The sequence below is a fragment of the Mesoplodon bidens genome (genome assembly GCF_964165515.1).
Source record: "Mesoplodon bidens genome assembly, chromosome: X".
NCBI classification, from domain to species: domain Eukaryota; kingdom Metazoa; phylum Chordata; class Mammalia; order Artiodactyla; family Ziphiidae; genus Mesoplodon; species Mesoplodon bidens.
Genome location: NC_138163.1, coordinates 122162177 through 122183499, shown reverse-complemented (window position 1 = coordinate 122183499; position 21323 = coordinate 122162177). Strand labels below are relative to the sequence as shown.

The 21323-nt window shown below is 46.1% G+C and overlaps 1 protein-coding gene across 1 annotated transcript in view; it reads left to right on the top strand.

The window, feature by feature from the left end:
- SMS (spermine synthase) overlaps nucleotides 1-21323 on the top strand; it is a 45937-nt gene that overhangs the window by 9328 nt on the left and 15286 nt on the right. The window contains exons 2-7 of the mRNA XM_081222655.1: nucleotides 8259-8379; nucleotides 12506-12596; nucleotides 13173-13237; nucleotides 18759-18934; nucleotides 20173-20327; nucleotides 21214-21303. Of these exons, the coding sequence (XP_081078781.1) occupies nucleotides 8259-8379; nucleotides 12506-12596; nucleotides 13173-13237; nucleotides 18759-18934; nucleotides 20173-20327; nucleotides 21214-21303 (698 nt within the window). The remainder of the gene's footprint in view (nucleotides 1-8258; nucleotides 8380-12505; nucleotides 12597-13172; nucleotides 13238-18758; nucleotides 18935-20172; nucleotides 20328-21213; nucleotides 21304-21323) is intronic.

Sequence of the window (21323 nt, the reverse complement as noted above, 5' to 3'; positions counted from 1 at the left end):
CATGTGATTTGAAGGTTGGTCTACTTTACTTAAAGGACCTCTCTAAGTTACTAAAGCAGAATTTTATGAAGACTTTTTTCTTTGTTTGTTTTTGTGGTACGCGGGCCTCTCACTGTTGTGGCCTCTCCCGTTGCAGAGCACAGGCTCCGGACGCGCAGGCTCAGCGGCCATGATGGCTCACAGGCCCAGCCGCTCCGCGGCATGTGGGATCTTCGCGGCCCGGGGCACGAACCCATGTCCCCTGCATTGGCAGGCGGACTCTCAACCACTGCGCCACCAAGGAAGCCCTATGAAGACATTTTGATTTTTAAGATAACGCTTCCATGGGTTTGTGTTGCATGACTGTTTTCCCTGGAATGGAAATTTCTCCTGTGAGAATCCTGAGCAATTTCTAGGATACTGTTACATTTATCACCAAATTGTCTCTTCTGAAGGACTTCAGATCACAGTGGTCAAGCAAGACTGATAGGATAATGGGCATTCTGAATTTCTAGAAAATATTAGAAGATTTCTCAAACTGGGTTCAACATGGGGTCCTTTCTCTTTTTTTTTATTGAGGTGTTACTGACACATAACATTGTATTAGTTGCAGGTTACAACTAATTACAATATCGTAATTCGATACTTGTATATGTTGTGAAATGATCACAATAAGTCTAGTTAACATCTGTCACCATACATAGGTTGAAAATTATTTTTTCCTGTGATGAGAACTTTTAACACCTACTCTTAGTAACTTTCACATATGCAGTACGGTATTAACTATAGTCACCATGCTGTACATTACATCCCATGACTTATTTATGGGACCCTTTTTCTTAGAACCGGTGCCATAGATCACACTTGGGGAAACAGTAGTGGTGTAGGTTTTATAAATGGTTTAACACTGAACTTTTGAACTGTTTAATGCTGCAGCTAAGTGGCCCAGTTGGTCTGGGGTTGTGAGGAAGGGGATCATGGGCCTGTCGGTTCAAGTGTCCCTAAGTGGGGTCTGTCTAGGTTGGAGAGAAAAAGAGCTCACTATCAGTTTATTCCCTTTGGAATATGATAGGGCTTTAAAAAAAAAAGGCATTTTTGTGAATGTTTTTTGTTTGTTAAGAGTTCCCATGCATATTTTTTTCTTTTAATGAAGGATATGGCTTTGCTTGAAGAAACTCCAGAAGCTGTTCAAATAATGGTTTATGCATTTGTCTTTTTACATATTTTTGTTTAAGTTATGTGCTCATTTTAGACTACCTGCAGAGTGTAAGGAAGTAGAAAGGGGGAAACCCAGATCTCTCACCTTATCACAAGTAGATAACCTGTTGATGTTTTGGTGTCTGGGACAAATGGCTTATTGTTCCATATTTAGCTAAGCGGGGGGCAACACAGTGTCATGATTAAAAGCACTGGATCTTTGGAGTCCGGCTGCTTGAGTTTGGATCCTAGCTCTTAGCTCTACCACTTACAAGCCTTAAATGTGTAACCTTGGGCACATCTTGACCTCTAGGCCTTATTGAGACATCCTTGCCTCCTTACTGCTAGCATTCAGTCTGTTACCATTAAGTAGGATGCTGGTTGTACGTTTTTTTTCTTTTTTTTTACATATTTATTTATTTATTTATTTATTTTTGGCTGTGTTGGGTCTTTGTTGTTGCGCGCGGGCAGCGAGCGGGGGCGGTGCGCGGGATTCTCATTGCGGTGGCTTTTCTTGTTGCGGAGCATAGGCTCTAGGTGTGCGAGCTTCAGTAGTTGTGGCTTGTGGGCTCTAGAACGCAGGCTTAGTAGTTGTGGCAGTGGGGTCAGTAGTTGTGGCTCTCGGGCTCTAGAGCGCAGACTCAGTAGTTGGTGGCGCATGGGCTTGGTTGCTCCGCGGCATGTGGGATCTTCCCGGACCAGGGCTCGAACCCGTGTCCCCTGCACTGGCAGGCGGATTCTTAACCACTGCGCCACCAGGAAAGTCCCTAGTGTACAGTTCTGAGTTTTGACCAATGCATACTGTCCTGTGAACACACCACTGTGAAGATGAGAATATCTAAGAGGATTTTTAAAGCAGATACTTGAATGATTTCAAACTGTATTTGGAGTCCATTTTCCTTATTTTCCTCTTTTAGGTTTAGGGGTCTGTCGAGAAGACCAGAAAGCTGGTAAACTGCACAACCCAAGCCTGGCTCATAGGTTCTCTGACATGAGAGTCTGGGGTTTTGGGGTAAGGATACCTGCATTTATATTTCCCCTTGCAGGGAGCTGCAAACGGAACTACCAACAGCTTCGGGTCATCTTCCCACTGAGAGAGTGCAGATCTCTGAGAGGGGGAGGTGGGAGGAGGGGTGGGGCATCTGACCTGGATGGTAAATGGGAAGTGTGCATGGGGGAGGCACATCAGGGGGCTCTGGAAATTCCAGGGTCTGGGGAGTGGGAGGTGGGATGGAAGGAGGCTGGGTTTTGGGCCTCACCACTTGGGCATGGTGCAACCGTGGGAATAATTAACCACCTGTTGGAGCTTAAATTCCCCGAGCTTTGTGGGAGAGAGAGACCTAGGAGACAGTAAAATTGGGGGTGGTGGTCCTTGATGGTGAAGTGTGGCATTTCCAGCGCATATAAAGATACGTTTAGCAAGAATAGAAATTCATCTTCTAATTTTATAAGCCAGGTGCTGCTTAAATGTGAGAGAGCAGAGAGGAATGCAGCCACCTAATTTTGCAGAGCGGGGACTAGTGTGGCTCTGGCCCACAGCTGGTGCAGGGTGATGACCCTGCAGCGGCAGAGACTTGGCATTGTGTAGCTTAAAGCCCTCATGCTTTATGTCCAGAGTTTTCTTAGTTGAAGTGTTTGAAGTTGGAAAAGACTTAAAGGCACAAGTCACGGTCATGGGGTGGAGAGTCCAAGAGTTTTTCTGGAAGTGTGAGAATTGCTTATTTCCTGAGGGCAGCCTCTCTAATGGAATTCACTTAGTTAAGGAGGTTTCAGTATTTTAGCCTCTTGAAGCTGAAGAAGAGGGAATCTAACTGAAGCAGGGCACCTGATGTCATAGGTTTTTATTGGGCAGGACTCTCTTTTCTACTTGTAAGGTTGGGGGGTACAGCTAATCTACTTATGTCCACAGGGCTGCCCACCTTATGGATAATGATCAAATGGCAGTGCCTGACTGTGAGGGACGGAGGGCTCGAACATTAATGCTGACTTCCTTATAGGAACCCTGTGAAGTGGTGCCTCCATTTTATGTTTGATGAAATGAGGTCTGTGAGGCCAGTGAGTTTGAGTGGTGCAGAGAGGCTGTGGTGGGGGGCTTGTGGGAGAAGCTTCAGGGGACCGTTAAGGGGGATCTTAAGTGGCAGGGGTATTAACCACTAGTGGGAGGGAGTGGGGAAGTCTGGATTTTATCCCAGACTTGAGATTGGGACAGTGTGGTGAGCATTTGGGTGAGAGGCAGGTTGTAGCTGGATGTGCAGATTTGGGATTCGGCCGTCTGGAGCTGATGGCCAGGGTCAGAGGAATGAGGTTCATTCTCCAAGAGAGGCCTATAAATGGATCCCTGGGACAAAGTGAGGCAGGGAGATGAAACCTTGTCTTCCCTTGTCTTCTTTTGATAGTGGTGTATTTAATTTGGACTAGCCCTCCAATAGACCTCCAAGTTGATTCTTCTTAAGTTATTGTTGAATAAACACACACACAAAGTGGGCAGTGGTCTGGAAACGAGGACACTGAGTTGCCCATTGGACAAAGGACACATTTGCCCTGGGATGGGTCTCTGTGTTTCTGAGCACTTTGGAAGGCTCTGAGTGCTTCACTAGTTGCACATCATTCTTGCCTGGGCAGAGTTTTCTAAGAACTTGTGCCAAGTAACATTTTATTAGCCTAGTTTGGATTACCATGTCTACTTGAAAGCGGTGTGCTTATATCTCTTTTAGCATTCAATCTATTTTCATATTTTCTGATTCATAGGCACTTATGACGTCGCTGTTTTGTGTTCCCAAATTTGGGTGTGCTCTGACCCCAGGCTCTTGCTCGCTCACGTGTAGAGCATGTAGTAGTTCTCAAGGGATTGCATTACCCGCCTCCCTTCTGCCCCTGGGAAATTGGGGTGTGGGGTCTTTTTTTTTAACAAAGGGGGGCTCTTCTTGTATTTAGTGGGTATGGCTGGGATTATCAAAAGTCCTGTGAGGGACAGGAAAGTCATTTACACTGTATTTTCAACCGAAGTTGAGGAACCCTGATAGAGCAAGCACATTTTGTTTGGTCATGTTATGTGCTCCTTACTAGACAGGCGTAAAGGTTGAAATCGGATAATTAATTGCAGAGCATTTTCTGGGGACCTGTCATGGGTTACCTGTGGCTATAGCTAGCAGGGAGTTTGGACTTTTTTCAGGCCTCCTGTTGTGTTGAATATTTTCTATAACCTTTTGGTGACTGGAGTGTAGTTAGCTTGGAGTTAGTGGGGGTTTATTTTTCTTTTTTTATCTAGTGGTTTAGATCAGTGGTTCTCACACGTGGCTGCACATTGAATTTCCCAGGGAGCTTTAAAAAAGTGTTGCCTGGGTTCCACCCCCAGATTTTTCTTTAATTGGTCTAAGATGTGGCATCAGAAGTTTTATAACTCCCCAGGTGGTTATAATGCACAGCTAGGATTGAAATCCACTGGTCTAGGTGTTCCAGAAGCTCTGCAGAGATACAGGAATAAGGATGATTAATTTAGCTAGATGAAATTTTCATTTACCCACAAAACATTTATTGAGCACTTGAGATCAAGATGACCAAGGAAGCTACCTTGTTAAGGCTAGTGGATCTCATTTCTTTGGTTTCCAGTTTTCATCTTAAAACCTTGGTTCTGGAAAAGAGATGCTATGTAGTTGTTTCAGCTCCAGCTCTGCTTTCTGGAGTCCTCTCCAAGGGCTGGGAGCAGCTTGGGTGACTGGGGAGCCCCCAGGTCAGGAGGAAGGTGAATATGAAGTGAGGTGAACAGTGGGCAAAACGGCATGGTCCCCATGTCCCTGGCAGGGCCGGCACACTCTGGCCACAGGGACTGGGCCGTGGCGACAGCCAGAAGGATCATTCAGACCCGGGCTATTTCTACTGAACTGGGGGGGTAAGCCCACAGTATAGAAATAAGGGAACACTAAACTGGATCTCTTTTGTAATGTGTTTTCCTTCAGTTTGAAACCTGGCTGGAGGGCCTCCATTAGCCCACTCAGTGCCTTTCTGCTAATTGTGCCACTTAGAAAAAGGGGATGGTCGCTACGCTGGGCTTGGCCAGCCGTCAAGGGCTTTGCGTGTATCAAAGACACCCCCTTTTCCTGCCCAGGGGACAGAATTTGCTCCAGCTCAGCCCCAGGGCCCTCATTCGGTGCACAGCCTGGCCAGTGATCCGCAGGGTGACCCTGCGTGCACAGCCCTCTTCACCAGCATGGGGAGTTTGTGTCCTGTTTTGTGATGTGCCAGCTGAACCCGGTCTTGAGGCCGTTTACCGGGAGTGATGATTTGTTTTATACACTTTCAAAACAGAAAACATCTGTTCTGGCCAGGGAGGGATTGAATAATTGCATAGTGGCTTTCCTAGTCACAATTCAAGTACTGCTGGGCGCACTTGTCTCCACCGCCCCGCAGCTCAGTCACTTCCACGGTGGCCCCACCCCACCAGGCTTCGTTGACAAACACAAATGGAACGAGGTCGGTTCTTTGTATCAAGTTTGAAATTGAAATTTTTTTCAGGGGCTGAATTCAGTCTTAAAACCACAGTTCTGGGGGATATAATTCAGGCCTCCCCGTTTTAATTTCCTGAAACCAGTTCCAGAATAGCAAAGCCAGCTAGACTAGTCTTTGCCAAATGAGTTTCCCAAAGGCACAGTTTTGCTGGGAACGAGGGAGACTCGAATGAGACAGGAGGCCACTCACTGCTCATGCTGGGCGGTGCTTGTGCTCGGGTGGGGCCGTGGTGTGGACGCTGCTCCAGTGGTCCCTTCCCGACGCGGGGCTTTTTCCTGAAGGGGCCTCAGTTTATTTTGGCTGGGCACAGGGCGTGGCTCCCCCCACCTCTTGACCCTGCCCAGGTCCCCGCAGCCTGCTGGGCGCTCGCTGCCTTCTGAAAGGAGGAGCCCCCTCCCTTTTGGGTGAACTCCTGTTGGTATTTTTGTGGTTTGCAGTCCCTTCGCTCTGCTCACTTCTCTCACACTTGGCTGGTACCTCACCAGGTCTCTGGGCCGGGGCTGCTTGTCTCTGCCTACTCCTGGTGTGCTGTTTGGGGATGCAGTCTGTCATTTAGTTTTGTTCTAAATGTTGTCTGTGAGGTTTGGTTGTGCTATCCTAATTGCTCTGTGTTTGGAGATTGAGAAGATTAAAAAAATCACTGCTTCACTGCCATTTTTGCTACTCCATTTGCTTTTGTTTGTTAAGCAGAGTTAAAATAGGACTTTTGGTGGGTATATTAGTCGGCCAGGGCTGTTGTAACAAAGTACTACAAACCGGGTGACTGAAAACTACAGAAATGTGTTCCCTCCCAGTTTTGGAGGCTAGAGTCTGAAAACAGAGTATAAGCAGGGCCACGCTCACTCCCTCTGAGGGCTCTAGGGGAGAGTCCTTGCTTGCCTCTTGCAGCTTCTGGTGGCTCCACGTGTTCTGGGCTTGTGGCCGTTATCACGCCAGTCTCTACCTTTGTCTTCCCCCCCCCTCCGTGTCTTCCAGGCTTCAGTCTCTAATAAGGACTTAACTGGAATTAGGACCCACCTGGATGCTCCAGGATGATCCATCGCTAGATCCTTAAATTAACTACATCTGCAAAAACCCTTTTGCAAATCAGGTTGCACTCCCAAGTTCTGGGGGTTAGGGTGTGGACATATCTTTTGGGGGCCACTATTCCACCCACGACAGTGGGGTGGATGAAATCATCTGCTTTTTAAGTGGCAATTTACATTTTTTAAAATGTCTGCATAGGCCAGAATAAGACACATGTGCTGCCCAGTTTGGCCTCTGAACCCCGTGTGTGGCCTTCATTGTTACTGTGCACTGGAAGGTGTGGGGAGCAGAGTTCCCAATGTCCTTGGAGGTGGACTCGCGTACACTGAGGGGATCCTTCCAGTCCGCTTTGGCACTCCTTAGTTTATGGAAGGAATTCTAGTGTAATTTTCTTGTGAAACCACACTGTGGTCAGCTGTGGATCTTGTTTTTTTTCTTTTGTCCTCGGTTCAGGTCACAGGGATGCTTTGTTTTGAGGCTTTGCAGCCCCTACTCTTTTCCTTCATGTGGAAAAAGCACCAGCCTGTGGCGGGCTCCTGAGACAGTATAGAGTAATTTCTTTTGTCTCATCTTGGTTCTTTTTTTTTTTTTGCGGTACGCGGGCCTCTCACCGCTGTGGCCCCTCCCGTTGCGGAGCGCAGGCTCAGCGGCCATGGCTCACGGGCCCAGCCGCTCCGTGGCATGTGGGATCTTCCCTGACCGGGGCACGAACCCGTATTCCTTGCATCGGCAGGCGAACTCCCAACCACTGCGCCACCAGGGAGGCCCTCATCTTGGTTCTTTATCTTACCCTTCTCAAGGAGTGAGTACTTTTGCAAATACAACTAGATAAGAATAAATTGCATTTTGTTTTTATCTAAATATCATAATGATGGATGTTGTTGAAGATTGTGGCTTCAAGTGAACCTACAGAGGTTAATGCAATTTCTATAACCTTGACCTCAGTCCTTGACCTGAGCTCCACTTTGGTAGCAGGGGATGGGATGGGAGATGGGGTCACAATGCCTAGCAGCTTGTACCATATTGAATTGTTCAGTTTCTACCAGTTAGAGATAGGTTACTGAGTGGCGCCATTTATTTTTTCCAATAATAAAGGCAAGCCATCCTTATTGCAGAACACCTAGAACACAAAGCCAAAAGTTTTGAAGTAGTTTATGGTACCCATCAACAGTGAATGGAATTCTTTTTCTAGTACTCTGTATTCTCATTAACTTACTTAACCTAAAGTGGAATGTCTTTTATTGTGTTTGTATTTCTGGTTTCTGGCTAGCCTGAATATTTTGTTAGGCTATTTCTAGTTTGCTGAATATCTGTCTGCATTTCTGGCACAGCTATTTTGTGGTTGGTGTTGCCATTCTTATTTTGTTCCTTGGTAATCTGAAGCCTCTCCTTGTAGGGTTCAGAACGTTGTAGCTCATGACAAAGGGGATAAGCGACGCTGGCAGCTCTGTTCAGGTTTTCTTAAAAGTTCATTCATCAAACTGTGCCTCACTGGCTTTGCTTCTGAACGTTTCATTCTGACCATCTTGCCTTCTCCCCCTGTTCTCCAGCTGATGGTGAGACCATTCTGAAAGGCCTCCAGTCCATTTTCCAGGAGCAGGGGATGATGGAGTCGGTGCACACCTGGCAGGAACATGGCTATTTAGCGACCTACATAAACAAAAACGGCAGGTGAGGTGGCCTTCAGTGCTCCTCTTCAGGTCTGAGCACTTCAGCAGTGTGTGTGTGTGGGGGGGGGGGGCATGTGTGTTTGTGGATGTGTGGGTGGATGTGTGTGTAAAGGGCAGTGGTGGGGTGGTGTCCTGGTTTTTTTCTTTCCTCCTTTGGCATCTTTGAGGAGGGGCTAGAACTCAGTGCTTCTCAGCTCTAGCTGCACAGTAGAATTGCCTGGGAGTGCCTTCACAAAATCCCATGCCCAGGCACTCCCCCCCAAGAGATTGAGGCCACTGGGCATCGCTGTTTCTCCAAACACCCACCGGTGATTCTGTGTGGCCAAGACCCAGAACCCTTGGGCAGCATAAGCAGTGTGAACCGGCAGGCAGTGATCCAGATGGCCGTGCTCCACTGCAAGAGTTTCTGCTGCAGCAGGTCTGGGGCAGCACCCCAAACAGCATTTCTGACAAGCTCCCAGGGGGTGTCAATGCTGCCGGCCAGCCGACCCCACTGTGAGGAGCACTGTAATAAGTGGTTATCAGCTAATGCAGACCGTAGTCAAATTCAGGATGAGAAAGTCTGCAAGTAGCTTGACAGGAAGCTGAAGGGATCCAGGAGTTGTTTTTGTTTGTTTATTCTCCTTAAGACTTTATAGATGATCTAGACTTTTTACCTGATCAATATGTAAATGAGGGCTTCCCTGGTGGCGCAGTGGTTGAGAGTCCATCTGCCGATGCAGGGGACACGGGTTCGTGCCCCGGTCCGGGAAGATCCCACATGCCGCGGAGCGGCTGGGCCCTTGAACCATGGCCACTGAGCCTGCGCGTCCGGAGCCTGTGCTCCGCATCGGGAGAGGCCACAACCATGAGAGGCCCGCGTACCGGGGGAAAAAAAAAAATGTAAATGAAAGTCAACCTAAGACTGGGAAAAGAAATGACTGATAACAGAAGACACTGGTGCATTGAGCTCTTTGCATTTCCCTAAGTCTTGGTTTGTATCTTCTAGACTGTCTCGTGTGTAAAATTGTTAAGATTCTTAGTAATTTGCACTATTAATTTTAAAATGTGAACTCCTGGGTATTCTTGATGGCTTTCATTCTGTTCTCTAAGTTCTAGAATTCCATGTGGCTTCATTAATGTCCCATATTCTCTCCCTTGTTTTTCTAATTAAAAGAAGACCCCCCCCCCAATCTTACAGAGACCCAGAAGACAATGCTGTGAGGTGAGGGAAACTTGTACTTTTGAGCTCAGCCCCACTTCCATTATTTTCTTTATAAGGGTACATGGTTCACCCCTGTGGTGGTGATTGTTGTTTCTAACTATGTAGCAAACGTCCATATATGCCTGTAGCAGATACCTCCAACATATCTAAAATGATTTCTTCTCAAGGGTGACCCAAACCTTCTACTGCCTCCGTCCTCGGGCTCTGGCCCAGTTAATGGTGAGTCCCATAGAAGCAGAGGTCTGCAGCTGGCCTTGCACCCTCCAGCCTCTCTTCTCCATCCTCCCTGCCCCCGTGTCTCACTGTCCTAGCTGTGGTCCGTCCTCTGGGGACACAGCAATCAGACCTTGCCTCTCTCCCACCTCCGTAGACTGCCCCTCCACTCAAGGTGAAGCCTTGCATCTCTTACCACCTCCTAAGGGCCTTTGCAGCTGGGCGCGACCAACCTCTTTACCTCAGTTCTTGAATCTTCAGCCCTAGACACCAATCCCAGTTTTCTAGAAGACTTAGGATTCTTCCTGGAAGGGAGTTTTTTGTTTTCTGTTTTTTGGGTTTTTTTGCGGTACGCGGGCCTCTCACTGTTGTGGCCTCTCCCGTTGCGGAGCACAGGCTCCGGACGCGCAGGCTCAGCGGCCATGGCTCACGGGCCCAGCTGCTCCGCAGCATGTGGGATCTTCCCGGACGGGGGCACGAACCCATGTCCCCTGCATCGGCAGGCAGACTCTCAACCACTGCGCCACCAGGGAAGCCCTTTGAGTAATAAGAGCTGTTGGAAGTTGGTTCTGAAAGCAAAAAAAAAGAGAAAAATTAACATACTTATTAGTTTACTTTTTTTTTTTGGCCGTGCCACACAGCTTGCAGGATCTTAGTTCCCCAACCAGGGATGGAACCTGGCCCCTTGCAGTGGAAGCACGGAGTCCTAACCACTAGTCTACTAGGGAATTCCCTAATATGCTTAGTTTAAAAACTTGTTATCCACATTGGTCTTCCTCTTCTCTCACTTGGTTAGCTGGGACCCATCCCCATGCGGCCTGTCGTGAAACCTCACTCCTCTCTTCCATGCCCAGGCACCTGTCAGCTCAGGGTAGGGACTGCAGCTCCCAGCCGGGCTTCTGGCCTGACTTCTGGTTAATGACCCCTTTGTGTGTGGTCCTGGTCCTCAGTCAGCTTTTTTCCTGGTCTCCATTTTCTCCCCCTTGCAACTTTTCCTCTTTCTTTATTTCCGGTTTTAATCCGGTGAGGTTTGACTCTACCTTTCGGCATTCTCTGTGTTCCTAGGTTCTCTGGCGGGAGATTCTTTGCTAGAACCACCTAGCTGGTTAAGAGGTGGCATTTCTCTCTCCTTAATTTACCCCTGGCCCCTCTCCTTTGTGTGACTGGTGGTGGTGGTGGGTGGGGATGGTCAGCTCGTGCAGGTGCAGATGAGTTTGTGGTGTCCTGGGCCTGAACTTGATCTTGAGGCCATTTAAGGGCTGAAGGTGAAAATTAACTAGTTGTGTTTTTAAAAAAATATTTATTTTATTTATTTGGCTGCATCGGGTCTTAGTTGCGGCACGCAGGATCTTCATTGCGGCATGCGGGATCTTCTGTTGCAGCACAGGCTCTCTAGTTGTGCTGCGCAGGCTCTAGAGCGCACAGGCTTAGTTGCTCCGCAGCGTGTGGGATCTTAGTTCCCCGAACAGGGATTGAACCTGTGTCCCCTGCATTGGAAGGCGGAGTCTTAACCACTGACCACTAGGGAAGTCCCACAGTTGTATTTATTTTTTAATCCAAGCACACTGCCCGTATTCTCCAAACAGAACTCTTCATCTTATTTAGTGTCATTCAAATGTTTCTTTAACCACACCTATAGTAAGAAGTGATTTTATATCAGATGTGCACATACACATCTGCATATATACAAATATACATGTCTAATTGAAAGAAAAGTTTCTTCAGATAATTCTTACACATGTGTGATACACTATTTTTATTTAATAAAAAAGCTGGTCAGATACACTAAATTAGAGGTTAAAGCTTTTCCTGTAAGGAGCTACATAAGGTCCCTGTCACATACTCCCTCTTTTTTCTTAAGCAACTCTTTAAAAATGTAAAAAAACATATTTAGTCTGCAGGCTTTACAAAACATGCCGCGGGCTGGATCTGGCTTGCAGGCCCCGAGCTCAGTGAATTTAGCCACCACCTGCTTGCAGTCAGAAAAACACGGCTCTGAGGACTTCCCTGGTGGCGCAGTGGTGAAGAATCTGCCTGCCAGTGCAGGGGACACGGGTTCGAGCCCTGGTCCGGAAAGGTCCCACATGCCGCAGAGCAACTAAGCCCGTGTGCCACAGCTACTGAGCCTGCGCTCTAGAGCCTGCGAGCCACAACTACAGAGCCCGTGCTCCGCAACAAGAGAAGCCACTGTAATGAGAAGCCTGCGCACTGCAACGAAGAGTAGCCCCTGCTCACCACAACTAGAGAAAGCCCGCGTGCAGCAACAAAGACCCAACGCAGCAATAAATAAATAAATAAATAAATAAGTTAATTAATTCAAACAAAGAAAAGAAAAACCACGGCTCTGTTTTGAACTCTGAGGGTAATTGGGAGAACCCAGTGTGCTCTTCACCACCCTCCCTTCCTTTTAAGGAGGAGTCAATCACTGCTGAGGAACCTTCTTAAAAATCAGATTCATAGAACTTCCTGCTGAATCACTTTCTGGACCCAAGAACCTGTTTTGAAAAACTTGATGGCTCTCTCTAAAATCTTCCCTAAATGATTGGCTTCCCTGCCCCCATGAAGAGGCTCTAATGAGAAAGCAACAGGGATAATTACATAATTTAGGGAAAAAAGAGCAGTGGTTTTGCCTTTTAACTGGGTTGGTGTCTTTTTTCTTTTGAGTGCCGTGATACAATTCCTAACCTTAAAATTATGCTTTCCTCTGTAGCTTTGCCAATTTGAGAATTTACCCGCATGGATTGGTGTTGCTGGACCTTCAGAGTTACGACGGTGATGCGCAAGGCAAAGAAGTTGACAGTGTCAGTTTTCCACTTCTATTCACTCAAGTATTTGAGGATCACAGAAACTGCTCAGTTTAATGATAAAATTATTTTCACCTATTTGCTGACTTTCACTTAATTTTTTTCAATAAAATTTCTATTTTATCTTAAATATTCACTTAATTTTAAACTTGCCTCCCTTCAGATAAGTGATTTTAGAAGAAAAATAGTTGTTCCTCAGTAGTTTTTAGGAACCTGGCTGTTGTCTTTCCCTTGACTGCTTGAGTAATGAGTTATGATTTCACTTTGCACTGGAGGGAAGGTAAACCTTTATCCAGGATGTTACAGCTGCAATATCCTTGAGCCTTTCCCTTTGCCATTATTTTGTTGGTACGTTAGGCTGAAGTGAGGTTGGCTCACTATGTTGGGCTAGTTGGCGTGGGAGTGGGGAATTGGGCCAGGCCTGCAGGCTGCTGTAGGGGTCAGGGAGGACAAGTGTATCTGGGCATCTGCCAGTGTCACAGCTCTGTCAACACGGCCTCAACCTCCTGGTCTGTAATTTAGCTGTTCCACTCAGCTTATTCGATAAGCCCATTTCTTTTCTTTTAATTGCAGCTTTTGAACAAAGTAGAAGAAAGAATGAAAGAAATGAGTCAGGACAGTACTGAGCGGGTGAAGCGGTAAGTCCACTCCTGAATGTTCTTTTGTATTTGGTTAATCGATAAAATAATCAGAATGGTGGTGTCATCCCTGAGCAGTGTCTAAGATGTAGAAGAGATCAAAGTCGACTTCTGCTTCTGGCCACTTGGTAGACTGAGGTAGTGGGCCCTTACAACAGGAGACTAACTGTATATGAGAGAGAGAGAGATGCTAGACAAAGTGGAACAAAGGCAGAAGGGAGTGTACAGTGATTCCAAGGGGCTGGAACTCTATAACGCAGAGAATCAGGTGGGGCTGGCACCTCAAAGGGGAGCTAGAAAACTCCTCGACCCTGTCCAGTAAAGAGAAAAGATTGTCTTGTCTTTCCTCAGAGTTCTGGGCCCCAGAGTAGAATTAAGCAGTTTTAAGAGATTTTGACAGCATGGGATGATAGAAAATTTGCCTCAGTGCTTTCAGGTAAGATGACATTGATATCGCAAGGTACTAAGAATTTCAGAGGCCACTCACCTTGAGCAGCCCCTGGTGGGTTCTTTTCAGATGAAAACGAAGACCATTAACCTTTCTTGAGGAGTGCAGCCACTATGCCACATGTGACTATTTAAAACTAAGTTAATAAGAAAGCAGTTCAGTTCCTCAGTCTCACCTCTTGTCACTAGGTAATGGCTAGTGACTGCCATATTGGACAACGCAGATAAAGAACATTTCTGTGGTGCCAGAAATGTTCTGTTGGACAGAACAGAGGTATTTGTCAGTGGTGTCGGATGTTAAAAGAGCTTTGATAGAAGTAATAGTTTTGACATTTGTTGGGAGGGATAGAGTCTGGTAGGTCCTGGGAATTAATCATGGCTGCACAGCAGGTAATTCTGAGCGGTTCGGCCTTGCCCTGCCTGGGTGGCTCCTTATCAGGCCCTAAAAAGTGGGCTTGTCCCTTGCTCATAAAGGCAAACACACACAGAGAGACTTTAGTAAGGTCGGGGCATCACTGATGGAAGTGACCATCCAGAATACAGACTTCTCCATTTCAGGGCACTTTACACAAGAGGGAGTCCTTATTGGCTGTTGAAGGCCTTTTAAGTACATAATGGCTCATCCTGCTAAATTTGATCAGCCTAGAGGAAAGCCCCAGGGCAGATGTAAGATAACTGGAAAGTTGTTTAACCTCCAATATGGACACAAAGCAGGAAACTGCATGTGGAGGGAGCAGGACACAGTGTAGAACTCGGCCACTTGATTGAAATCTGTTGGAGCACCCTCTGTTGGAGCACCCAGACTTGTTTACCCCACCCAAGATCAGCTTACGTGTCCTCGGGCCCTTCCCCATCCTTAAAGAACTTGTCCAGGGCTTCCCTGGTGGCGCAGTGGTTGAGAGTCCGCCTGCCGATGCAGGGGACACGGGTTCGTGCCCCGGTCTGGGAAGATCCCACATGCCGCGGAGCGGTTGGGCCCGTGAGCCATGGCCGTTGGGCCTGCGCGTCCGGAGCCTGTGCTCCGCAACGGGAGAGGCCACAACAGTGAGAGGCCCGCATACAGCAAAAAAAAAAAAAAAAAAAGAACTTGTCCACACCTACACTCTTTTCTGGAATTTCCCTCTTTTCCTGCTTGCAGAGTTTTCCTAATCTTTCCTGGTCCATCTGAATTGAATGGGTTCCCACTGTGTCTTTAATTCGGTGATAATGAATTGGCCAACATCAAAATGCCTGATTTTTTTCTTTTTAAAATTGTTCTGGTTTTTATTGGGATTACTTTTAGGAGTGAGCAAATAGATGGAATGCTTTTATGGGCTTCCGCACTCAATGAGAAGTCTGGTTCCTTTGTGGTTTGGGTATGGGAGTTTTTGAAGTGAGAATGCAGTTATACTTCCGATTTTCAGTTCAAAACACAGCACAGGCATTGTTTTTCCTTGTGACTGTTTTTACATCTTTTCATAAAATCAGGGCGGAGGGGGCAGGAAGTTGTTGGGAATACTTTGTTGTAGGCCCTTTGTTTTGAGCCTCAAAAGGACAAGAATGGTGCCACTTTTCTGTCTGGGGAATGACATTGTTAGAGACTGAATCATTAACAAATGACTCAGTAACATCTGAAATGATTACTCCCCTGTGGCCAATGATTTAAACCTGAATTAAGAAGCCATGGGATTTATTAGAAACTTTATTTTCATATCCTCCTATTCAAAAGAAAAGAAACAGGAAAAACAAGCTTACATCAGTAATGTTTTGTTGAAAAGAAAAATTCTTGCAATTTACACAGTGTACCTGAGGCCCAGGACATAGTGTGTCTTTCTCTCTACCATGTATTTTCAATTTTCTGTGGTGAAGGTTGAAAAGAGAGTTTTGTAGGGCTCCAGAATATCTCCCAAAGCCCATTTCAGGGAGATGCGCTTCATGTTAGTGAAGCCAAATCCAGCCTCTGTACCCCAACACTGAATTAAATCTTGGAGACAGAGTTTTGGGTGAAGTAGAAAAGAATAGGTTTATTGCTTTGCCAGGCAAAGGGGGCCACAGCGGGCTAATGCCCTCAAATTGTGTGTCCCAACTTGGAGGGGGTAGTGAGGAGTTTTATAGTAATGGTTCAAGGAGAGCGTGATTAACTCGTGGACATTCTTCTGATTGGCTGGTGGGGAGGTAAGTGGGCGTCAGCATCATCAGCCTTCTGGTTGCAACTGGTCTGGGGTCTGCGTGCTGGTGGGCAGCATGCAGTTGACTTCTCCCACCTGGTGGGGGCTTCAGTATCTGCAAAACAGCTCAAAGATATTGTTCTGTGTGTCCCTTGACGGGGAACCAGGACCCTGGCCCAAGGCTGCACTACTGTTTCCTTTAACTCTTCTCCCTTGTCTCCACATCCCCTCCCTTCCCTAATTAGCATCTGTTTGAACTGCCCATTGGCACTCGGGGAAGGTCTTGGAGGCTGGATGAAGCCCCGTTTCCTGTAATCAAGAAATGGGGGACACAGAAAGGCTTCTGTGTCCAGGAGCCCCATAGGGTCCTGCTCGGTATGATCAAGGTGATGGTTTCCCCATCTTTAAAGATCCTTGCATTGCATCAGCTCGGTGCTTTGTGACCACCTAGAGGGGTGGGATAGGGAGGGTGGGAGGGAGGGAGACAGAGGGAAGAGATATGGGAACATATGTCTATGTATAACTGATTCACTTTGTTATAAAGCAGAAACTAACACACCATTGTAAAGCAATTATACTCCAATAAAGATGTTAAAAAGAAAAAAAAAATCGTTGCTTCTTTGCATCTCTTTAAAAACCACTGTGTTGCTGTGGAGGAAAGAGCTCTTACCTGCACCCAAGGCACCACTGACTCAATTGAGGATGGACATTGTTTTCATTGGGTTTGTGCATAGTTCAGTAATTGCCTGTAGCTGGCTGGCTGTCAACCCCGAGGGGTGGGTTTCCTCCCCTGAAAGCCCTTGAGTTGCTATTGGTTACTTTCATCCAGTGTCACAGGTAGCTCATGCTCCCACCTCATGCCACCCACCACCCATCAGCCAGAGGTGGAAGAGGCTTCCCCCAAGTCCTGTTTGCCTACTCTCGGGGTTTGTCCTGTTTGGGGTGCCACATTTTACAAGAAAAACCTCTGATCTGCGTAATTCCAACAGCTGAGTTTGTTCTCCTGGAAGCTGAAGAAGTGGTTAAATTAGGAGGAGTTAGGATTAAATGACAGTTTATGGGAATTTGCTTTGTAAATTCAGTGCTTTTTGCAGATGTTAGTATTTTCTCATAGAAAGCCTCATAAACCTGTAACAGGTTCAGACTGTATTCTTGGAAACAGGTGAGCGGAAGAGCAAAGACTTATCAGAGCGAGTCAGAGGTAGTGCAACCCAGCATTTTAGGTACCTGTGGCTTGTTGACTGTAAACCCCACTGTACCTGAGAACACAGGACTTGCCCATGGTTGTGTTATGTATGCAGTGAGTTCTCATCTTGTTTGTGTTCCACTTAATTTACCAAGCCTCCTTTCCAGGTCTGGTTTTCCTTGTCATGTAGTGTCCTCTGCTGTTAGTTTCTAGTACATTCGCCCTATCTAAAATACTCAGTATTAACAGAAAGAACTGAATGAGAAAATCATTAGTTTGCAGCTATTCTCGTAATAATTGGTTCAGGCAAGAATCTTCTAGATGCCAGAGCTGCTGGTGAAGGTTTGCTGAGAGATCAGGACCTTGACCCAGTTTCACAGGACCGCTCCACACCCTGCTTAGTAATTTCAAAGGGAAAAAAGATACCTTTGCAAGTGTAAGGATCTCGTGGGCATCTGCTTTAACCATGTGGTCACACTTAGCATCACCAGTAATAGGACAGGAACACATCTTGTGCCCCTGATGTGATGCTTGCATAATATGCCAACTTGACTCTATTCAAGAGATCTTCAGGCAAACCCACTTGAGGGATTTCCTGCAGAACACCTGGTCTGAACTTTGCTGTGATGTGAATGTCATGAAACACATGGGGAAGGGATGACGACGCCAACAGACTATTTTCTTTTCTTTTTTAACATCTTTATTGGAGTATAATTGCTTTACAATGGTGTGTTAGTTTCTGCTTTGTAACAAAGTGAATCAGCTATACATATACATATATCCCCATATCTCCTCCCTCATGTGTCTCCCTCCCACCCTCCCTATCCCACCCCTCTAGGTGGTCACAGAGCACCGAGCTGATCTCCCTGTGCTATGCGGCTGCTTCCCACTAGCTATCTATTTTCCATTTGGTACTTTATATATGTCCATGCCTCTCTCTCACTTCGTCCGTGTCCTCAAGTCCATTCTCTGTCTGTGTCTATTCCTGCAATGGACTATTTTCGATTAAATGAGGGTAAAAAAGGAAAACAGCAAAATACAGTATATGATTCTTCATTCAAAAGTAGAAAAGCTCTGAAGGAGATAATTGGCAGTTGGGGATCCTTGAACAGGGATTCCTTACTAGGTGCTGCTATTCCATCCATGTGGACGTGAATGGATGTGGTAGTGACAAAGTACTATGTAGGCAGTCTTAACAGATCCCTGCTGGAGTATTTGGGGGTGAAGGATGATATCTGCAATGGCCATTTTCTCCTTTAACATTTTTTAGGGAAAATTAAAGTATGCCAGAAAGGTTTTTTAAAAAGTAAATTCTTAATGTACAACAGTGTTGAAATTTGGTAGTGGCCATGTTTGTATAAACCTCAAAGCTCAAGTTTTAGATTGGTTATGTACTATTTAGGAGTCTGCATGGGGTCATGTGGCTCCTGCACATGCTTGTTCCCAGGTCTTCTTTTTTTTTTTTTTTTTTTTCGTTACGGGGGCCTCTCACTGTTGTGGCCTCTCCCGTTGCGGAGCACAGGCTCCGGACGCGCAGGCCCAGCGGCCATGGCTCACGGGCCCAGCTGCTCCACGACATGTGGGATCTTCCCGGACCGGGGCACGAACCCGTGTCCCCTGCATCGGCAGGTGGACTCGCAACCACTGTGCCACCAGGGAGGCCCCCCAGGTCTTCTTTTAAGGCAGCCTCACCTAAGCAGCCTTTCTTTTAAGGCTCATTCCTGTTTTCCTTTTTTTCCAGATTACCACCCATAGTTCGAGGAGGGGCCATTGACAGATACTGGCCCACTGCAGATGGCCGCCTGGTTGAGTACGACATAGATGAAGTGGTGTATGATGAAGACTCACCTTACCAGAACATTAAAATTTTACACTCAAAACAATTTGGAAATATTCTCATCCTCAGTGGGGATGTTAGTAAGTATTCCATCCCTACCCCAATCGCATGACAAAGTGACAATGTATTAGATTGTGTTTTCCTGACAGATACCACCGTTGTGGATTTGTCCAGATTTGTCCATGGCCCTGCTGGGTTGTTTTTTTTTGTTTGTTTGCTTGTTTTTTGCTGTACACGGGCCTCTCACTGCTGTAGCCTCTCCCGTTGCGGGGCACAGGCTCCGGACGCGCAGGCTCAGCGGCCATGGCTCACGGGCCCAGCCGCTCCGCGGCATGTGGGATCCTCCCGGACCGGGGCATGAACCCATGTCCCCTGCATCGGCAGGCGGACTCTCAACCACTGCGCCACCAGGGAAGCCCTGGGTTGTTTTTTTTGAGATGAATATTTACATTGGATTAACCTGTGGCTTGTCTGGGCTTTCATGTTTTATAGTAGAGCCATGAAAATTTTGTCATTACTCTTTTTTCCTTAGTTTTCTTAGTGATTAGTATTTAGATTGTATTTCAAAAGAAAATGTAATTGTCTTTTTAAAAAAAAAAATTATTGAAGTATAGTTGATTTACAATGTTGTTAGTTTCAGGTGTACAGTAAAGTGATTCAGTTATACATATATATATATATATTTGTTATTTACATTCTCTCCCATTATAGGTTATTACAAGATATTGAGTAGAGTTCCCTGTGCTATACAGTAGGTCCTTGTTGGTTATCTATTTTATATTGCTTATTTTTTAAGAAGTCTTTTAGATGGGAAATTTCAAACCAAAGTAGACAAAACAGTAAGATGAACCCACATATACTCACCATTGAGTGCCAACAATTACCAACTCCTGGCCAATCTTGTTTCCCCTGAACTCCGGTCTACTTTTCTCCCTCTCATATTCTTTTGAAGCATCTCTGCTTCATATTTTATCTGGAAACATGCAATTGCTTTTTAATTATCATATCAGAACAGGCTAAAGACTGAATTTTCTTCCTACTGACTAAAGTATATATGTATATAATTTATGTAGGTAACATTTTATGTTGGGTGTTAGATGAGTAGGGTTGATGAAAGTCCACAATCCAAAAAACAAAAAAACAACACCTCTGTATACTGCTGTGTTTTTTTTTCTTTTTTTTATTTATATACTGCTGTTTTTAAAGATTGAAAAGGAAAAATTCTGAATTTTCTAGATTCTAGCACTTTCTGGTATGATAAGTCACGTGGTGTATGGCTTTGGTTAGAGTTACCATTTTGGATGTTTCTTCTCCCTAGATTTGGCGGAAAGTGATCTGGCGTATACCCGGGCCATCATGGGCAGCGGCAAAGAAGATTACACTGGCAAAGATGTACTGATTCTAGGAGGTGGAGATGGGGGCATATTATGTGAAATAGTCAAACTGAAACCAAAGATGGTCACTATGGTAGAGATATCCTTTGTTGTATAAGAGATCAAGTTAAGTGGGCTTTGTTTTCTTCCTCATTTTTTGTCTTAAGAATCAAGTTAATGTTACGAGGTAAATGTGTTATAAAGACTACCTTGAACAAACATTTCCACTTAGTACCAGTACCTTTTTTTTTTTTTTTTTTTTTTTTGCGGTACGCGGGCCTCTCACTGTTGTGGCCTCTCCCGTTGCGGAGCACAGGCTCTGGACGCGCAGGCTCAGCGGCCATGGCTCACAGGCCCAGCCGCTCCGCGGCACGTGGGATCTTCACGGACCAGGGCAAGAACCCGTGTCCCCTGCATCAGCAGGTGGACTCTCAACCACTGCGCCACCAGGGAAGCCCACCAGTACCTTTTTTTTTTTTCTTTTTGTGGTATGCAGGCCTCTCACTGTTGTGGCCTCTCCCGTTGCGGAGCACAGGCTCCGGACGCGCAGGCCCAGCGGCCACGGCTCACGGGCCCAGCCGCTCCGCGGCATATGGGATCCTCCCAGACCGGGGCCCAAACCCGTATCCCCTGCATCGGCAGGCGGACTCTCAACCACTGCGCCACCAGGGAGGCCCCCACCAGTACCTTTTTATATGGCCACCAACAAAGAAGCAGAGTTGAGAATTAAAGAGCAAGTAACCTTTGTACTACGTCTACTGTTCGGCAATTGCTGAAATGGCTTCTTCATTAGAAGAAAATTGAGTTCCTTTTGAGTGTCCTTGGTGCACAAATGAAGTCATTGTCTCATTTATCATTTTTTAAACTTATGATACCCAAATTAGTGTTAAAAATGTTATGTCATCTTAACCTTTTTAAAAAGTATATTTCAGAATTCTTTGATACATCCAAATCCAGGGGAAATTTCTCCTTAACCTATTTCGAACATTGACCAAATGGTGATTGACGGATGTAAGAAATACATGCGGAAAACATGTGGTGATGTCCTAGACAATCTTAAAGGAGACTGCTATCAGGTAATTATATTTACCAGATA